Here is a 15,321-nt window from a genome sequence, read left to right as displayed (position 1 = left end):
ATTTAATTATAATTAAAAAAAAGAATCTGTAAAACAAGTTTCTAATTATCAGAAAAATAGTACCATTATAGTACCAATATAGTTGATATTTGAATACACTTATTTTAATGAAATTCATAATGGTATTTCCAGCCTACCATGTGGGTAATGAATGAATTATTTCGCAAATTGACTTTTAGCGTCCTTGAGTCCCCAACTCTTGTTGGCAGAAACAGATATACATCTTCTGGTGCATAAACTCCATGATGGGTTAGGTCAATTTTCCTGCTTTGAAAAACAGATTTGGAAGTTAACTATTTAAAAATTCTTAGCAATTTAAACTGTTTCCATATGCCAAACTAGGAAACACTGCTTTAACTCGTGTGTTACACTACTTAAAAAAATAATTTTGCAACGGCTATATATCTACTTGATTAAAAAAATAAAAGACTTAGTTGCACAGTAGTAAAATGAAAAGAGCTGTTATTGTTGATGTTAGGCACCATCAAATCAACTATGAATTATAACTCATAGCTAGCGACCCTTTGAAAAATCAATCTGAACCTTGTCCTATGCTGCATTATCCACACCATTTCTGATATGTTCGAGCCCATTGTTATAGTCACTGTGTCAACATATCTTGTTGAGGATCTTATTGTCTCTGATCCTCCTAGTATGATACCTTTCCTTTATTTTTTTTTGTTTTTTAAGTAGTATTTATTAACAAGGTAGATAATATGTTTATCGAATGTCATTTCAGCCACTGAAGCTAAAGGCAAACAACCGACTGAGTGGGTAAAGGATTTGCTTTATGTGTATACACTCCAGTGCAATTAGAAAATACTGTAGACTTCAGAATTTAAATAGGTGAAGTGACCTCCTATTTGAACATGGGAACAGAAAATTCCTTTAAAACCACTTGAAGCTTGAATAAAAATTCCATTGCTCTTGTCTTAGATTACTCTAGTTTTCATAATTCAGAAGACAAGCCTGGTACAGATGCACGATTCAGCCTTTGAGGGTAGACATGCCAGCTCGCATGATCTCATCAACCAGGACGATGTTGCTAGCAATCACAGTGCAGGAGTGAAGCAGCTGTTTCTTTACACAGTAGTTATCCCACAAGCCTGCTTCTGCTGCTACCTTGGGCTCACCTGTGTTCAAGTCAACACCCACAAGTTGACCGGATTCTGAATGTTCTGCTTGAATTTTGACTAGTGTTTCCTGAAGGCTAAAACCAGAATTCTGAGCAAGAATCTTGGGAATAATGAGCAGTGCGTCAGCAAACGCCTGGACACCAAGCTGAGCCCTGCCCTTGACAGTGGGCTTATGCTTCATCAGAGCTTCTGCCATCGCCACTTGCACAGCACCAGCCCCTGGGACCACACAGCCATCATCGATGGCGTTCTTGACAGCCCTCAAGCCGTCTCTGATGGCATCTTTGATCTGAGTGAGCGTGTGTTTATTTGGTCCTTTGATCAACAGTGTGATGGAACGAGGGTTGTTGCATTTCTTGATGAAGGTGAACTTCTCCTCCCCCAAGGTGTACTCATAGAAGAGGCCCGCGTGCCCCAGGCAGTCTGGATTCAGGTCATCTAAAGAATTGAGAGCCACCCCACCATGGGCAAGCATCAGTCTCTCCATATTCCTCTGCTTAGCTCTGCACAGAGCTACTATGCCTTCTTTTCCAAGAGCATCCAAGGAAAAGGGATCAATACCCTTTTGATTAATAACAACAAATCTTTTATTTGAATCACCACAGACTTTCTTTTTCAGGTCTATGATTTTTTTAACTCTATCTTCAATGAATTTCCTTTCTGCTTTTACAAGTTTTTCTCGCTCTTCTGCGCTCTTGTAGAAGAAGCCAAAATTCACTTCTGTATTTTCATACTCCAATGACACATTGCAGGTAAGGATGTATGCATCTTCTACTCTCTTCTTCATATCAGGATGCCGTGCCCCGTGATCCAAAACCAGCCCTCGGATTAAGCTTGTATCAGTTTCAGATTTATGTTTCATCTCCATGATTTCAACCATGAAAAGGTCAATAGGTTCATCTTGCTTCTTAATGGCCAAAATGGAGTCAACAACAGCCTCTGTTAAGACATCAGAGAGTTCAGCATGAACTTTAGTGTGTAGGGATGTCCTGGCCACGTCTATGAGTGACTCTCTGTCCATCTCTTTGCTTAGTTCCAAAAGCTGAAGGGCCTTTTCCTTTGCTGCTTCAAATCCTTCTGTTATTATTCTGGGATGCAAACCTTCAGAAATGTAGAGGTCTGCCTGTTTGAGCAGCTCGCCAATGATTAGAACGTTGGAAGTAGTCCCATCACCAGTGATGTCATCCTGGGCTGTCGCTACTTTGGCTATCAAGGAGGCTGTCGGGTGCTGAATTTGCATTTCATGAAGCAGCACGTTGCCATCTTTAGTGAGCTTGATGTCTCCAGCTCCAGAAACCAGCATCTTCATGGTGCCCTTGGGCCCCAGGTTGGTCCTCAGCACATCCTGGAGGCCCCGGGCCGCGCTGATGTTCACTGCCAGCGCCGCCTGGGTTCGGGCCACTTTGGCCTTGGGGTTCAGAGTCTTCACGGCCGACATGATGGGCCCGATACAAATAGAGGATTACACCATGTGTGAGGAAACCCCAAGGCCGGGGAAGTGCGGGGATACCTTTCCTAAGGACTGGTGCCTCGTGACAACATGCCCAAAGTATGAGACAAAGTTTCACCATCTTCTTTCTAAGGAGTAGTTTGGTTGCAATTCTTACCAAACACTTGTTCTTTTGACAGTCCATGGATATTCAGTATTCTTTAAAACAATTCAGTTCATAGGCATTAAGTCTCTCTGCACAGCTAATCTATATACTTAAAATTCATTGCTTTTGAGTTGGAACCAACTCGAGCTGATCCTCCAGTGGATTTTCCGTAAATCATCTGTAAATCATCCAGGAAAAGACTGCCCATCTTTCTCCTGAGGAGCTGCTGGGGGCCAGAACTGTTGGAGGGGTGGCATTTGGGTTAGCAGCTCAATCTCAATCACCTACAGACTAACGTACCAGAATTATATATATATATATATATAATCTCATTTTTTTCTAATTGTCTCAAAGACATCTCCATTTTCACAAATATAAAATTAAACTTCTGCTCTTTTCTCTTAAACTCAGTCCTCAACCTGTATTTCTTCTCAGCAGGATGATACCCAGGAACCAATCTTGATATCCCTTCTGTTCATATCTCTTTATCCAATTCATCACTAGGTCCTTTCAAATTTTCCTATTTTTATTTCCCATTTCTCAAATCTATCCAATTCTCTTCCTATTCCTAAAAACAGTCTTGACAATGGAAAAATAGCCTTTTAATTGATGGGTTTAAGCTGTGGTAATGTTGAAGAGTAATGAATAGCCCATAAACCGCCAAAGAATAAACAAGCATGCTTTGGAGGAAGTGCAGGCCAGGATGGTGAAACTTTGTCTCATACTTTGGGTATGCTGTCAGAAAGTGTCAGTCCTTCGAAAAAAAGTCATACTGGGAAAGGTGAAAGATTGAAGATCCACAACCAGATAGATTGACACAATGACTCTAACAATGGGTTCAAGCATATCAGAGATGGTGAGGATGCCATATAAAGGGCAATGTTGAGGTCTGTTTTTCTTAGGGTCACTATGAGTCCTCATCAAGTTGATTGCACCTAACAAGAGCATGACAGACTGTAGAGCACATAAAAACAATGATTTCTTTTAATGAGGTGACCTAAACATTAAATCTGATATTGTCACTCAATGGTTTCTAATTGTTCTCAACATAAATACTCAAATTCTTAGTGGACATACAACTTTCCTGCTTGGTATGAACTCTGCCTCTATCTACCTCCTACCTCTTTATCCTCCCTCAAAGCCCTTCCCCACTTGCTATGCTCACATATGGCATGGCACTCTTCTACTCTTTCAGTGCCCAGACCCTCTAGGGTAACAGTTTTCCATTCCATATAGTCAGTCCCAAAGAAGTTCTTCCCGATGTCAAAGGGATGTTCCTCTCATCTTTTCCCATAGCACTGCCACTATTTCCTTAGAACCCATTCCAGTTTGTTAGGAAACATTTTAGTGTGATTTGCTGATTGGTGTGGTCCCTCCATGAAGGTCAGGACTAAGCTGATTTTATGTGCTCTTGATCTCTAGTACCCAACGGAAGCATTGAGTCAGTAAAGATCAAAAAATGAATGAATGAACAGAAAAGATAAAGTGTAAGCGAAGAAAAAAAATTTTTACAATTCTAATTTCTTCCAAAACTTATTTTCTAATGCAGGTGGCTCCCAGTTCACAGAACCCACTGGTTCTGTGCTCATAGGTTCAATCAATCATGGATCAAAAGTATTTAGAAAAAAACAAAAGAAGCATTTTTTTTCAAAGCAATCTTTCAAAGGCTAATGTAGAGTATAAAGGGTTCTACATGTTGTGTTTACATTATATTAGGCATTGTAAAGACTACCTACAGACATGATTTAAAGCATACCAATTTGAAAATGCTTGGTTTAATATACAGACTAGTTTGATATATCATGGTTTGAATGGTGTCCCCTGCCCCTCCCCCCTCTATGTGTGTGTATACATATATTTATATATAAATATATATCATACACACACACACACACAATTATATGCTACAGAAGCTATGTTTTGATCACCCAAGGAGTGACAAGCCAAATATCTGTAATAAGATGAAAGAGCAGGAAATTGAGGGAGGCATCTTGACACCATCAAGAAAGACGCACCTGGAGTGGAGTGCAACTTTTTAGATCCCTATGTGAGGCAGCTCCTTAATACAAGTGAAGACCAAGACATATGGGGGTCCTCAAGAAATGATGGGCCTGTAGATACTAAAGGAAAAAAGGACTTTCCTCCACAACTGACAGAGAGAGAGAGAGAGAATGGATCTTCCTCCAGATCGCATCTGGAATGTACACTTCTGGGCTTCTGAACTCATTAGGTAAAATACTTAAATACATCCCTTATTTGAATGTAAAATAGTATAATCAATTCAGAAAAATTATTTCATCATTTATTTCAAAGTTAAATACAAACTTACCCTATGACCCAGAAATTCTGCTCCTGGGCAAATATTTTAACCCCACCTACTCCAATTAAAACCTATATCTATAAAAATGCACACAATAATGTTTATATTCCATTAATTCATAAAAGTATCAAACCAGAAGCTACTCTAATGTCACCTGGAGGGAGGAGATATCTAGCTCATGCTCTGTTTATATAACAGAATGCTAAACAAATTTCAGTAGTGCAATAGAGTGCCAAGAAGCCGAAGCAAAGGGAGGAAATAAAGAACAGAAGAGCTGAACAGAAGATTTCAAAGGGCAGTGCAGGAAGACAAAGCAAAATATTACAATGAAATGTGCAAGGAATTGGAGTCAGAAGATCAAAAGGGATGCACTTGCAAGGCATTTCTTAAACTGAAGGAACTGAAGAACAAATACAAGCCTCAAGCTGCAATACGCTATGAACAGAATGTTGAATGATCTAGGATGCAACACAAAGGAACAGATACACTCAACATGAACAAATAAAAAAAATGTTGAGTGGGGTAGGTCAGGCACAAAGAGTACATGTAGTACAAGCAAAACTAATGTATGCTGATAAAAATCAGAAATGAAGGAATACTGAGGTACAGGTAGAGAGTTAGTAACAGAGAATCACACAGTAAGAGGGGAAAAAAATTTAGATTATAGTGATTCTGGTGGTAACTCATGCCCATTTTACAGAATATAATTATACCTCATTGAAGAAGTAGGAAAAATTCTTAAGAATTTACAAAAATTACATACCTAGGTATAGGTGCAGGAGTTTCAGATAAACTTTGTCTTCGGGGCCTAATGGAATAATTAATCTTAACGAGGGTGTCTGTGGAACTGCATGGCTTTTCCGGCTCACTTTTTTCTTGGATACACTGTACAGACAAATCACAAGGCAAGGAAAAAGAAAGAAATAATCCAAGAAATCATAAGGAACATCTACCCACTTGAAATCTACTATTTCCTTTTAAAAATAGATTTATGATCTTTTTGGCACATCAGAAACATCTTACATTGTACTGTCCAGGTTTTCTTATGTGTGCATATGCCCATGTGTGCACATAACTTTACAATATTCTGTCAAATCTAGGTTTTATGAGTTGTCTGAACAGTAGGGCCGAATTCAGACCTCCACAAACATACCAGTCAATAAGGACAACAAAAAAAAAACCCCAGCCCCATAAAATTAAGATTACAGTTTATTGAGCAGAATTAGTGAAAATTAGTACATGAAGAAAATATGCTGCAGTTTCAGGTCAATTTCTCACATCAGTGTCCTACAATGGTTTTCACACATTCACACTGATCAGAAAAAAGGACAATACTCACCTGACCAGAGAGTTGGAATCGCAGCATGTTCTTAATGTGTGGCTCTTTGACAGGGTGATACTCAACATTCCAAGACTGAGCATAATTCCCTCGGACTCTGGGCAAAAATGTGATGGAAACCTACGGAACACATCCTGCATAGTCAGCTTTCCAATTAAAGGGTCTGCCATGGAAAAGCTGATGGAATTAATTCTTTTCCATTAGCTCCCCACTAATGGAGAAATCGGAGTGATCTATTACTTCTGTTAGACATTTTTTTTTAAATGTTATTATTTTGTGTGTGTGTGTGTGTACCGTCAAATCTGATCTGACTGGTACAGAAGATTACCCCTCCTTCCCCAGCAGAGTATCTGGTGGATTCCAACCGTGTTCCTCTGGGATTGCAGTGCAGCTTCTTGTCACTAGGCCACCAGAGCTCCGTTAGACTAACTTTTTAAGATTTTATATAAAATATTCCTCAAAATTTATAGTGACTGTGTTCTGTTTCTGTGAGAGACAAAAAAAAAAAAAAAAAAGAGCTGTCTCCTCTACTGTTCTTACTGATGTGGTTTTTGGTTTGCAGGTGGGAGGAGACTGTGCATCTCTGGAACAGCAGGACAACCTGGGAACTAAGGCACCAGCACTCACAATGAAAGACCTCAATGAGAAAGTGTGCACCTAGCCACACCGTCCAGACCTTGTTTGTTGCCACTGGAATGCCTGGCACCTTCCGCAGGCCATGTGATGGGACAAACTCCTGATTCCTTGTGACGGACTCAGGCTAGTGAGGGGAGGAGGATCATCTTGTGGAATTACAGTAGCTCATGAAACTGACTTCACAATGCCAAGTAGGACCAGGTTCTACCCATGAAGCTCAGTTATAGATATAATCTGCCCAGGCACAATCCAAAGACTCTCCCATTAAATACAGAACCCTCACTGCAGAGCAGTCCTCAGGGACAGTGCTGCACTTGTGAAGGTTTTCGAGGGCTGTGGGCCTTACCAGCAGCAGATAGCTGTGTCTTTTTCCTATGGAAAGGCTGGTGGATTTAAACCAGTGACTTTCTGGTTAGCAGCTGAATGTTTAACCAGTGGACCACAAAAGCTTTTTAAAGAAGATCCAGAATAAAATTGTAATATATAAATATGGTATTTTTAAAAGTTTACCAGAGTTAATGTTAATAATATATTCTATTGATGTCGCATCTAGAACAGAACAGACTCATCCTCTAGGATTTCCAAAACTCTAAAGTTTGGGGAAGCATATCATCTCCTCTTCCTCCTGTGGAGCAGCTGGGGGATCAAACTGCTGACCTTTTAGTAGTCAAGCCATCAAAAAGCAATTAGTATCCTAGTTTATATCATAATCAATGATCAATCAATCAGTAATACAGACTTGGGGAAAATGGAAGTACAGCAGGATAAAGTTAACAAAACAATAGAAAACAGAGATAAAACTGTTGAAGATGATTTCCATGAATATTATTGAAGAAAAAGTGAGTGAAAATGATCATCTCCTAAATGATGGGAAAATCTGAAAATGCTGGGGACAAATATAGTATGTATCCTACAAATGGACATTAAACTTCTTCAAATTTAATCTACCCATCTCCCAAATTCCCAAAAAAGAGATGGGAAAAATATACATCTACTACTATACACATAGGGCATATTTGTTGCAAACGTCATTTTATTTTCCTATCAAAGAGAGAGTTGTTTCATAAAATAACTATAATCATTTCTGACTTTAAGAAATATAGTGTAACTGAAAAACTTACATTCTGTACCTCCAGCCCCCTTAGTGGGTCATTGGTATTTATCTCAATCATTGCACTTTGATAGTATCTTCCTAAATGGCACCAGAATGATGTGCTCCACTGGTTTCCTCTGCTTGTTTACAGAATTAACTCATCTAAGATGAACTCTGGAAAGTCAGCTGGTGTAGCACATAGGGAACTGGCTGCTAAGCTAAAGGTCACGTCTCTTTAGTGGTTCCTGTTTAGTCTAAATCCAACAGTGGTTCACAGTGGAAAGATGGCCAATATCCTCCTGTGTGATGTACAGCCCCAGAAATCCATGGCAGTATTTTCTACGAAGTAGTTCTTATTCAATCACAAAGAAGAGTTGAGTAATATGCACTCAAATCATTTTACCCTGCAACATCATAGGTAATTAGTTTTGCTTACAACAAAGGTGGCCAATAACATCAATGCTATCAGAGAACTCACATTTCAATTTACATTGTTAGGTGCCGTTGAGTATGACCCATAGCAATCCTATTAACAACAGATCTGAATCCTGAATCCTGTCCTATCCTGTGCCTCATACTTTGTGACATACTACAGCCCATTGCATCAACACTGTGTCAATCTATCTGGTTGACGGTTTTCATCTCCTTTGCTGACCCTTTCCAAGCATGAAGTCCCTCCTCACCAAGAACAGCCTCTCTTAGCAACATGCCCAAAGTATGTGAGGCGAAGCTTTATCAATTTTGCCTCCAAGGAACACTCTGGCTGCACGTTCTCCAAGACATAATTGTTCCTTTGGTAGTTCATAGGATGTTCAGTACCATTCTCCAACACCACAGCTCAAAGGTTTAAATTCTTCCGTCCTCTTTATTCACTGTCTGTAACAAGTGATCAAAAAGACCATTGCCTGAAACAAACTCACCTTATTCCTCAAACTGATGTCATTGCTACTCAAAAATTTGGAGCCATCCTTGACTGCAGACTTCCCCAGTGCAATATGTCTCCTGATTTCCTGATTGCTGGTACTAAGAGTGTTGACTGTGAATCCAAGTAAAATGAAAATAGTACTAGAGCATTGAGAAGCCAAAACAAAGGGAAAACATGATGAAGTAAAAGAGCTGAACAGAACATTTCAAAGGACAGCTTGAGTAGACAAAGCAAAGTATTATAATGGAATGTGCAGAGAGCTGGAACTGGAGAATAGAAAAGCAGGAACTCGCTTGGCTGACAGAACTGAAAAGAAATTTAAGCCTTGAGTCACAATATTGAAAGACGCAATGGACCAATATGCTGAACGACCCAGAAAGCATCAAAAGAAGATTTTCAGGAAGTACAACATGAACAGGAACCAAAGGTAATAAGGAAGAAGTAGAAGATGCACTGAAGGTATTGACAAAAATATAAGGCACCAGGAATTGATGGATTACAAACTGATTTGGTTCAGTTAACAGATGTAGGTTTGGATGCGCTCACAAGTCTATGCCAGGAAATTTGTCCATATTTACTCCCATTCCCAATAAAGGTGATTCAATTGAATATGGAAACTATTAAACAACAGTATTAATATCATGTTGTTGTTGTTGTTATGTGCCATCGAGTCGCTTGCACCTCATAGCGACCCAATGTACAACAGCCCTAAACTCTGCTCTGTCCTGTGCAAATCGCACCATCTCCGATACACCCATGCCGATTACCCCAGTCACTGAATCAACCCTCCTTATAGAGGGTCTTCCCCTCCTGCGCTGTCCTTCCACCCTACCAAGCATGAAGTCCCTCTCCAAGGACAAGTCCCTCCTTACAACATGTCCAAAGTATGTTAGACGAAGCCTCAGAATTCTTGCCTCCAAAGAGCCACTGGTTTAACCCTTTCCAGGATGAACCAGTTCGTTTTCCTAGCAGTCCATGGTACTCTCAATACTCTTCTCCAGCACCACAGCTCAAAGGCATCAATTCTCCTTCTATTCTCTTTGGTCACTGTCCAACTCTCTGATGCCTAACAAGTGATAGCAAAGACCATGGCCTGTATCAGACGCACCTTAGTCTCCAGACAGACACCATTGCTCTTCAGTACTTTGGAGAGGTCCCTAACAGCAGACTTTCCTATGGCAATACGTCTTTTAATTAAAAGACTACTGGTGCCAAGAGTGTTGAAAGAATTCAAGATGCTAAAAAGTTGAATAGAAGATTTCAAAAGGCAGCACGGGACGACAAAGTAAAATATGACAATGAAATGTGCAAGGAGTTGGAGTTAGAAAATCAAGAGTCCAACTTGCTCAGCATTTCTTAAGCTCAAGGAACTGAAGAACAAATTCAAACCTTGAGTTGCGATAATCAAGGATGCTTAAGGCAGAATATTAAATGATGCAGGAAGTATTAAAAGAAGATGAAAAGATTATACTGAGTCACTGTATCAAAAGGAATTGGCAGACACAGAAGAATTTCATGAACAAACATATGAGCAAGAGCCTATGTTGATAAAGGAAGAAGTTCAATGCTGTTTTGAAGGAAATAGCAAAAAATAAGGCCCAGGAACAGATGGTATACCAATTGACATATTTCAGCTAATAGATGCTGCCCTGGATGTGGTCACCAAGTTGTGCAAAAGAAATTTGGAAATCAACCACTTGGCCAACTGACTGGAAGAGATCTCTATTTGTTCCCATCCCAAAGAAGGGTGACACAACAGGGTGTGGAAACTATAGAACAATATCACTGATTTCACATGCAAGCAAGATTCTACTGCTGAAGATTATCCAAAAATGACTGGAACAATATGAAAGAACTGCCAGAGAACTGCCAGAAGTCCAGGCTGGTTTTAGAAAGGGTTGTGATACTAGGGATATTGTAGCTTATGTTTGCTGGATCTTAGCTGAAAGCAGAGAATACCAGAGGAATGTCTATCTGTGTTTCATTGACTATGCAAAGGCGTTTGACTGTGTGGATCATAATAAACTGTGGCTGACTTTGAGAAGAAAGGGAATCCCAGAACACTTGATCGTGCTAATGAGAAACTTATACTTGGGCCAAAAGGCAGTCATCAGAATAGAGCAAGGAAACACTGCATGGGTAAAAATTGGGAAGGGCATATGCCAGGGATGTGTCCTGTCTTCATACCTTTTCAACCTGTATGCAGAACAGATTAGCCAAGAGGCTGGGCTCTATGAGGATAAATGTGGGTTCAAGATTGGTGGAAGATCTATCAACAATCTGTGTTATACAGATGACACAATCCTGCTTGCTGAAAGTGAGGAGGACCTGAAGCACTTGTTGCAGAGGGTCAAGGACTGCAGCCTCCGATATGGATTAAGGTTCAATGTCAAGAAGACAAAGATTCTCACCACTGAACCAACTGGCAGCATCAGGATGGATGGTGAAGAGACTGAGATTTTTATCACAGGTAAGTAACATATTGAAGATCTTTAAAAAACAGCTAGCACAGTACACAGATAGGGAACTGCCAGTTCAGCCAGGATTTAGAAGATGCTGTGGCACCAGGAATATCACTGCTGATGTAAGATGGATCCTGGCTGAAATAAAAACTACAAGAAGAATCTTTATTTATGCTTTATTGACTATGCAAAGGTATTTGACTGCATAGAGCGCTTTTTTTTTAAGTAGTGTATTTGAAAATGAGAAATTCCTTGGGCAGAATCTCATCTCATATAATCATTTCCTTAATGACATTCTGCATAATGTAATCACCTAGTTCTCCCATGAATTTCAAAGAGTTTCACCTAGGTGTGGCTGGCATCAAATATATACTAATATCTTGCAAAGCTCTCTTGCTTTGTGCTGGATTTACACCCTGTATCTGGCTCCTAACGACTATAACTTCCAGTTCTTTGGACATAAGCCAGTGGCCTGCCATCTTAGCTGCAGGTCTTAGGCTTGTCCATCCCTAAAGCCACATGAATCAGGAGAAGCCTTTAATTTGATTTGCCCTATGACCTTGGGACCTTCCAGGCTCTGCAAGTATGTGCAACATTCCACTAAGGTCTCTCTTTCTCTCTAAACTAGCTTTGTTTCTCTAGAACACCTAACCTAAGACACACAGGCCTGGCTTTTGCACGTTTTACTACATATATTAAATATATTGTTTATCCATTCATCTGTTGATGGATACTGAGCTGTTTCTACTTTTTGGCTATTGTGAATATTGCTGTTATGCACAAGGGTTTTTTTTTAATCATCTGGTTTCAATTCTTTTGGATTTATATGTAGGAGTGAAGTTACTGAACTATATAATAATTTTTTGTTTAATTCATTGTGGAAATGTCAAACTCTTTTCCGCATAAGCTGCACCATTTTACATTCTTACCAGCAACTGAGAGAGCTCTGGTAGCACAGTGGCAAGAAGCTGTGCTGTAAGCCGGAAGGCATGTAGTTCAAGACCACCAACTGCACCACGGGAGAAGGTTCGGCAATTTACTCTCATTAATCCCTCTGACAACCCAAAGGAGGGTCATGTACCACAACAACCAGCAACTAATGAGGGTTTCAATTTCTATGCATCCTTGATGACAACTAATTTATTTCCTTCCCTTAAATAAAAAAAATATCCTGTATTAACTCTATTTTATCTTTTACTGTGGAGAAATATACATACATAAATGTAAGTGAGAAACATTTGTAATTTTACTGTTCTTAAGTGTACAATTAAGTGGTGGTGGTTGTTGTTACGTGCCGTCGAGTCGTTTGCAACTCATAGCAACCCTATGTACAACAGCCCTAAACCCTGCTGTATCCTGTGCCAATCGCACTGCCTCTGACACACCCATCCGATTACCCCAGTCACTGAATCAATCCATCTCATAGAGAGTCTTCCCCTCTTGCGCCGTCCCTCCACCTTCCCAAGCATGATGTCCCTCTCCAAGTAGCATGAAATAAATTCAGTATGGGTGTGCAAGGGAGCTCTGATAGTCTACTGGGTAAATAATTACACAAGCAACAAAAAGGAAAGCAGTTCAACTCCAATAGCTGCTCTGCAGAAGAAAGAAGGGCAACCTCTTGGGTAATATCTACCCCCGGAAAACGCACTAGACGGTCAGCTGTGAGTCAACTCTGACTTGATAGCATGTAACATGTTGCACAGAAATCACCACTATTTTTCATCACCTTGCACTCAGTGTCAAGTAAGTAGTCGCTTCCCATTTCCCCTCACCTCACAGGGCTCTGGCGGAATAGTCTGGAGGAAGGTGTACTGCTAGACTACACCTCTCTGGGGGTTCCAATCCTGAGCAGCTCCTTGGGAAAAAGATAAGTAATCTCTTCCCATGCAAGTCACTGCTTAGGAAACCCAATGAGAGTTGGTTCTGACTTTTTTCTATGCAGTTGCTGATCCCAGATTTTCAAGTAAGTAAAACAAAGCCCCCAAAAAATCAATTGTGAAAGAAAAGGACAGAATACTTTTGAAGTCACTTTATTAAGCAGGCATATGTCCGAAAGTACAACTAAAACAGAGAACAAGTCATTTGTGGTCTAGGTGGTAACTGGTTGTACTATCAACAAAAAGGAAGGAGGTTTGAATCCACTAGCTGTTCCAAGGGAGAATGATGAATACTTTCTCATTATGCAATTTACGGCCTATGAAAATTACTAGAAAGTCAGCAATTCGTCAGTTCTGACAAAGCTATAGATGAAATAATTCTCAACAGAATCCTAGTCAACAGAATTTAACATCACATAAAAAAAAAAAGACTTCAGACCCAAGGTGAGATTAATGCCAGGGTATGCAGCATTAGAAAAATAATCAATGTAATATTGCACATAAATAAAACAAAGAACCATATGATTCTATCAATCTATATAAAAAAGGCATTCACCAAAAGAGAACTTTTAAAGAGCAATAAGAATGGAAGGGAAAATTCTCAGAACACTTAAGGGAATAAATACAAAAAAACATAGATTGAAAGTAGAGACACCCTCTTATCACTATATCATTACAGCTATAAAATAATGCATGGAAGGTCTAGTAAGTGTAATTTTTAAAAGTTTTTAAAAAAGAGTAAAAGATATCCAATTTAGCAAGAAAGAAATAAAACTGTCCCTATTTGCATTGTACGATTCCATATACAGAAAATTTCATATACTCAAGAAAACTACTGGAATTGAAAGATTCAGCAAAGTGGCAGGATAAAAGATCAACATATAAAAATCAGTGACATTCTTTTCCAACATCAAAGAGAAAACAGGAAAATAACACGAATTTCAACAACCACCAAAAAGATACTTAATAATAAAACTAGTCAGAGGCAGAAAATACTGACATAAAGAAAATTATAAAACATTACCACAAGAAACAAAGAGAGATCTACATAAAAGGAAGAACACACTTTGCTCACAGACAAGACCTTATATTGTAAAAATGTCAACTACTTAAGTATCTACAGATAGATGTAGTGCAATAATGATCCAGGGGGAAATCAACTACCAAGATCATACAGAAGGGCAAGAGATTTCAGATAAGCAAAGCACTTGTCAAGGACAACAAAGCAGGAGGTCTTACACTCTCTGATTTTAAGATATACTATACAGCCAAAACAGTCAAAATAGGTTGGTATTGGTAAGTCCCAAGACCACAGGTCAGGTATCAGACACAAAGATCAATGGATCAAAGTAGAGATTCCAGAAATAATTCAATCTACTGTGTGGGTGGGAGAGCTGTGAAAACTAGGCCTGGAGCTGATTGTGGAACAGACCACCAACTACTCATATGCAAGTTCAAGCTGAAACTGAGGAAAATTAAACCAAATACACAGAAGAAAAAATATGACTTTGATTTCATCCCACCTGAATTTCAGAATCATCTCAGGAACAGGTTTGAGGCCCCGAACACTAATGAGCGAAGACCAGATCAGTTGTGGGAGGAGGTCAAATGTATCATCAAGGAAGAGTGCAAACAGTCATTACGAAGACAGAAGAGGAAGAAAAGACCAAAATGGATGTCAGAAGAAACTCTGAAGATTGCACTGGAGCGTAGAGAAGCCAAAGCACAAGAATTCAAAATACTAAAGAGCTGAACAGAAGATTCCAAAAGGCAGCTGGGAATGACAAAGCAAAATATTACAATGAAATGTGTGAGGAGCTAGAGTCAGAAAATCAAAAGGGCCGAACTCGTTCAGCATTTCTTAAGCTCAAGGAACTGAAGAACAAATTCAAACCTAGAGTTGCAATAATCAAGGATGCCTTAGGCAGATCAAATTAA

The 15,321-nt window shown here is 39.5% G+C and overlaps 2 protein-coding genes across 3 annotated transcripts in view; both read right to left on the bottom strand.

Moving 5' to 3' along the window:
• Positions 1 to 15,321, bottom strand: part of CEP192 (centrosomal protein 192kDa) — a 250,033-nt gene that overhangs the window by 20,676 nt on the left and 214,036 nt on the right. The window contains 3 exon segments of the mRNA XM_006902756.1: positions 138 to 264; positions 5,815 to 5,936; positions 6,391 to 6,510. Of these exon segments, the coding sequence (XP_006902818.1) occupies positions 138 to 264; positions 5,815 to 5,936; positions 6,391 to 6,510 (369 nt within the window).
• LOC102870682 (T-complex protein 1 subunit zeta-like) lies at positions 988 to 2,574 on the bottom strand. 2 transcript variants are annotated; one of them, XM_006902751.1, is made up of 2 exons: positions 2,374 to 2,574; positions 988 to 2,238 (listed from the first exon to the last, which is right to left on the bottom strand). In XM_006902751.1, the coding sequence occupies exons 1-2, from the start codon at positions 2,572 to 2,574 to the stop codon at positions 988 to 990; spliced, it is 1,452 nt and encodes a 483-aa protein (XP_006902813.1). The 2 variants fall into 2 exon arrangements, with proteins under 2 accessions (XP_006902813.1, XP_006902812.1); XM_006902750.1 differs by having other exon boundaries at positions 988 to 2,574.

Source organism: Elephantulus edwardii, unplaced genomic scaffold (genome assembly GCF_000299155.1).
Source record: "Elephantulus edwardii isolate Elephantulus edwardi_28Jun2011 unplaced genomic scaffold, EleEdw1.0 scaffold00446, whole genome shotgun sequence".
NCBI lineage: Eukaryota > Metazoa > Chordata > Mammalia > Macroscelidea > Macroscelididae > Elephantulus > Elephantulus edwardii.
Note: the sequence above shows the minus strand (reverse complement) of the source record. Positions and strands in the feature narration are given on the sequence as shown.